This window comes from Aulonocara sp. 'chitande type north' Nkhata Bay, linkage group LG4 (genome assembly GCF_057382095.1).
Source record: "Aulonocara sp. 'chitande type north' Nkhata Bay isolate Kocher_YH1m ecotype deep benthic linkage group LG4, A_spYH_male_GT1.1, whole genome shotgun sequence".
Lineage (NCBI taxonomy): Eukaryota > Metazoa > Chordata > Actinopteri > Cichliformes > Cichlidae > Aulonocara > Aulonocara sp. 'chitande type north' Nkhata Bay.
Genome location: NC_141347.1, coordinates 29,061,069 through 29,064,728, shown reverse-complemented (window position 1 = coordinate 29,064,728; position 3,660 = coordinate 29,061,069). Strand labels below are relative to the sequence as shown.

Here is a 3,660-nt window from a genome sequence, read left to right as displayed (position 1 = left end):
TTTCCTTTTGTGTGACGGTGTTTGATTTCAGTATAATTTTCTTTTTTATGAATTTTAAAGCAGGACACATTGGGGTAATTTAAAGCTGAATATTGTATTATTGTGATTTTGTAAGGACATGTTAGTAAAATAAAATATTAGGAGGGTTGCGAAAAAGACTAAAGCATGTTACATATAGCACAACAAAGCACACATGTCAGAACAAGTATCCTGTACAATGTTTCATCTTTTAAGAGGTCCTCACTGGGGAAAACAGTGGCTTTGACTCTGATGATTACTGGCAATGTATGCACTGCTCCTAATTAAAAATTTCAATAAGCATATCTCTTTGTGAATCACAGTATGGGCAAAGAATCCAAGAGACACCCTCATTTGTAATGTAGTTTGTAATTTTCTGTTTAAAATAACAGATTAAGTGTACATCTTCTTTCATATCTTTCACTTCAACACACCTGCAGCAATTTTAATCAGAAGTTAAGTTCATCGATCTTCCAGATCTGTGCACTGCTTTTAATACATCTGTAAAAATTGTAGGATTAGAGGCATAATGGGAACAACCAGCAGATTGGACACACTGCTAATTTGCAGCTGCAGTGATATGCATGTGAATATGGCTTTAATTTATGCATAACATTATAATGCACACTTAATATTTTGCATTTTCAGTAGTTTGCAATGTAAAAAATATTTATGAAAATATTCAGCTTGCACAAATGGTCATAAAAGGACAGACTCACCACTGGAAATTCCATTTAAATTTATATTTAAGCGCCTCTTTATAGTCAAAGCAGGTCATCGAAAAAGTTGTCGACCTGAAACTGATGATGTGCTGTCTTGAGTGCAGAAGCTGTGAAGGATTTTGAGTTTAAATATGCACATAGACTGAGTCTGTGCCCAGAACTGACCAGAGAACACTAATAGGAGCACAGGAGGCACTGGCTGAGGGACACTGTGTCTGACCATTGGGTACAATTACAGAGTTTCAGATTGCTTTATTGATTGTTGTTGTAAAAGGGCATTACCTTTAACTAAGTTTATTTTGAAATAGAGTAGCTATTAAGGCTGGGATAAAGACAATTGTCACTTGGCATACACAAGATTAATAATCACTAAAACAACACTGGCTTTACTTTGATATAAGTTTTCAATTTAAGGATCTGCTAATAGACCCCAGAGGCAGCACTGTTAGCCCTGATAAAGGATATTAAAGCCAAAACAGGAATAATCTTAGAAATCCAGCTAATGTTCCTTTTTCCTTTGATTATGTTTTGGGCTTTTCTTGCCTTAATTTGATAGTTGAAAGCAGGCAGGACCCATACACTAAAATATACACCACAAACACAATCAGGAGATTCCGTTTTGTGGCTTGAAATAGTTGAGATGAGTAAAATTAGACTTTACCTAACTCCTAATTTCAATTACTGAATTAAACAAAAATATTTCCTGTATTGATAACACAACTGAGGAAGTTATAGCAGATGAAGAGATTTTTTTTTAAAGGAGCCTGTAAAGTTGTCTCAAGCCTGCCAATAAGCTGGAACCAACAGGCAATTTAGTTTGCCATTTATTTTTATCAATGAATGCCATGCATGATTAATCAATTTTAAAAATTGTTAGGAATTAATTTTCTGATTACTATTAATCATTCCACTTACACAACTGCATTATTGTGTCCATGAAATCTAATCTTGTCATTATTAACAATGCAAAGAAATGCTAGATATCGCAGTGAAGATTTGGGGTGGTATCAATAGAAGAGAGGTCAGAATGAATACATTTGATGGGAAAATCCAGCTTTTTTTTCAGCACAGAAAGAAATAAACAGGATTAACAGAGGGGTTTTTTTCCACACTTGATCATCCTTTCTGCACATGTCCCACCGACCTGCTGGACAGATTTCCAACTACTTCTGAGCCAACTCATTTCAGAGTAAATCAAAACCAGTCAGTACTTGAGTAGCTTGTGTGCAGTACTTCACAGTAATGAAGTGAATATATTCCAGTACAAATGGACACTTCACCCTCTCATTGAGACAGCCTACTTGCAGTAGTCCTAAAAAGAGAGTGAAAAATTAAAGCAGGAACCAGTCACTCAAGTTTTTTTTTAAACCTTTAGCCCAGTTTGATTTGGGAAGTAGCTAGCCGGTCGTCACGGCAAAGCTACGAGAGCGTCTCTCAGCATGGGCCCGAAAAAAGTTCTGTCAGCCGAGGAAGGAGACGATATTAAGAAGTCGCTGGAGTTTATGACAGAGGAGATTTCTACTGTCAAACTGCAGCAGAAAGCCATCCTGGACCTGGTCGAGGAAGTTAAGGCTCTCCGCATCCAGAACGCCGAGAAGGATCGGCGGCTGGCGTACCTGGAGAACAGAGTGGCGGATTTGGAGCAGTACACCCGGATGAACGATGTTATCATCACGGGGCTTCGCATCAAACCCCGGTCATACGCCCGGGCGGTCGCCACTGACAATGTAGGAGGGCCAGGAGAGGAAGATGTCAACTCCACGGAGCATCAAGTGGTTACCTTTCTACGGTCCAAAGGTGTGGAAGTGGATTATAACAACATTGAGGCTTGCCACCCTCTACCCCGAAAAAATGACAGTAACAAACCAGCCATTATTGTGAGATTTGCAAACAGAAAACAGAAAACAGCACTGTTAAAACAAGGAAGGAAACTGAAAGGATCCGATGTCTTCATGAACGAACATCTGATAAAAAGAAATGCGGACATTGCCAGGAAAGCACGTTACTTGAAGAAACAGGGAAAAATTCAAAATACATGGACCACCAACTGCAAAGTATTCATTAAACTCAATGGAACACCGGAACAAGCCAAAGTGTTGGTCATCAGAAATATGGAAGAGCTGGACAAATACTGAGGTCAACTTACTCTGGAGGTATGAATACACATGTGACGTGACACACAACACAACACATGGCACAGTCCAAAAGAACTTCATCTGCATCCGGCAACAATATCAACATGACTCATTGGAATTCTCTTTATGATAATCTGGAACTGAGAACATTTCGATACACAGACCATAATGTTCTAGACTTAGAAAAGGATATAGACCCGGAAAATAATTTCTTCTACAACATCAGCTGTAACTGCTGCTACTTCACTGATGAACAGTTTAAGCACACCATCAACACGGAAAATAAATTATCAATAATCCATTTTAATAGCAGAAGTCTGTATGCCAACTTCAACAATATAAAGGAATATCTAAATGAGTTGACAAATCCATTTGGAATTATTGCCATTTCTGAAACATGGATCAATGCGGAGAAAGGAATGGACTTTGGACTGGAGGGATATGAAGTGAATTTTGTAAATAGAAGGAACAAGAGTGGAGGGGGAGTAGCTGTGTATGTGGATAAAAACCTAAACTACAAGGTGGTAGAAAGTATGACAACTGTAATTGATAATTTACTAGAATGTATAACAATTGAAATTTATAAGGAAAAAGAAAAAAATGTAATAATTAGCTGTATATATAGAACACCTGGCTCTAGTATTCAAGTATTTAATGACTTCATAGAGGAAATATTCTCTAAAACAAATCAAAAAGTTATGTTTATCTGTGGTGATTTTAATATTGACCTGTTGAATCCAAAAAAGCATAAAATGACCGACGAATTCCTAAACACTATGTACAGT

At 37.4% G+C, this 3,660-nt stretch overlaps 1 protein-coding gene across 1 annotated transcript; it reads left to right on the top strand.

Moving 5' to 3' along the window:
- Nucleotides 1-2,154: 2,154 nt before the first annotated feature.
- On the top strand, nucleotides 2,155-3,015 carry LOC147332898 (uncharacterized). The gene has a single exon (XM_086289698.1). It carries the CDS (start codon nucleotides 2,180-2,182, stop codon nucleotides 2,873-2,875), a length of 696 nt encoding a protein of 231 aa, XP_086145824.1. The 5' UTR covers nucleotides 2,155-2,179; the 3' UTR covers nucleotides 2,876-3,015.
- Nucleotides 3,016-3,660: the final 645 nt, after the last annotated feature.

Coding starts and splice junctions, on each gene's coding strand:
- LOC147332898 (XM_086289698.1), top strand. CDS start 2,180: ATGGGCCCGAAAAAAGTTCTGTCAGCCGAGGAAGGAGACGATATTAAG.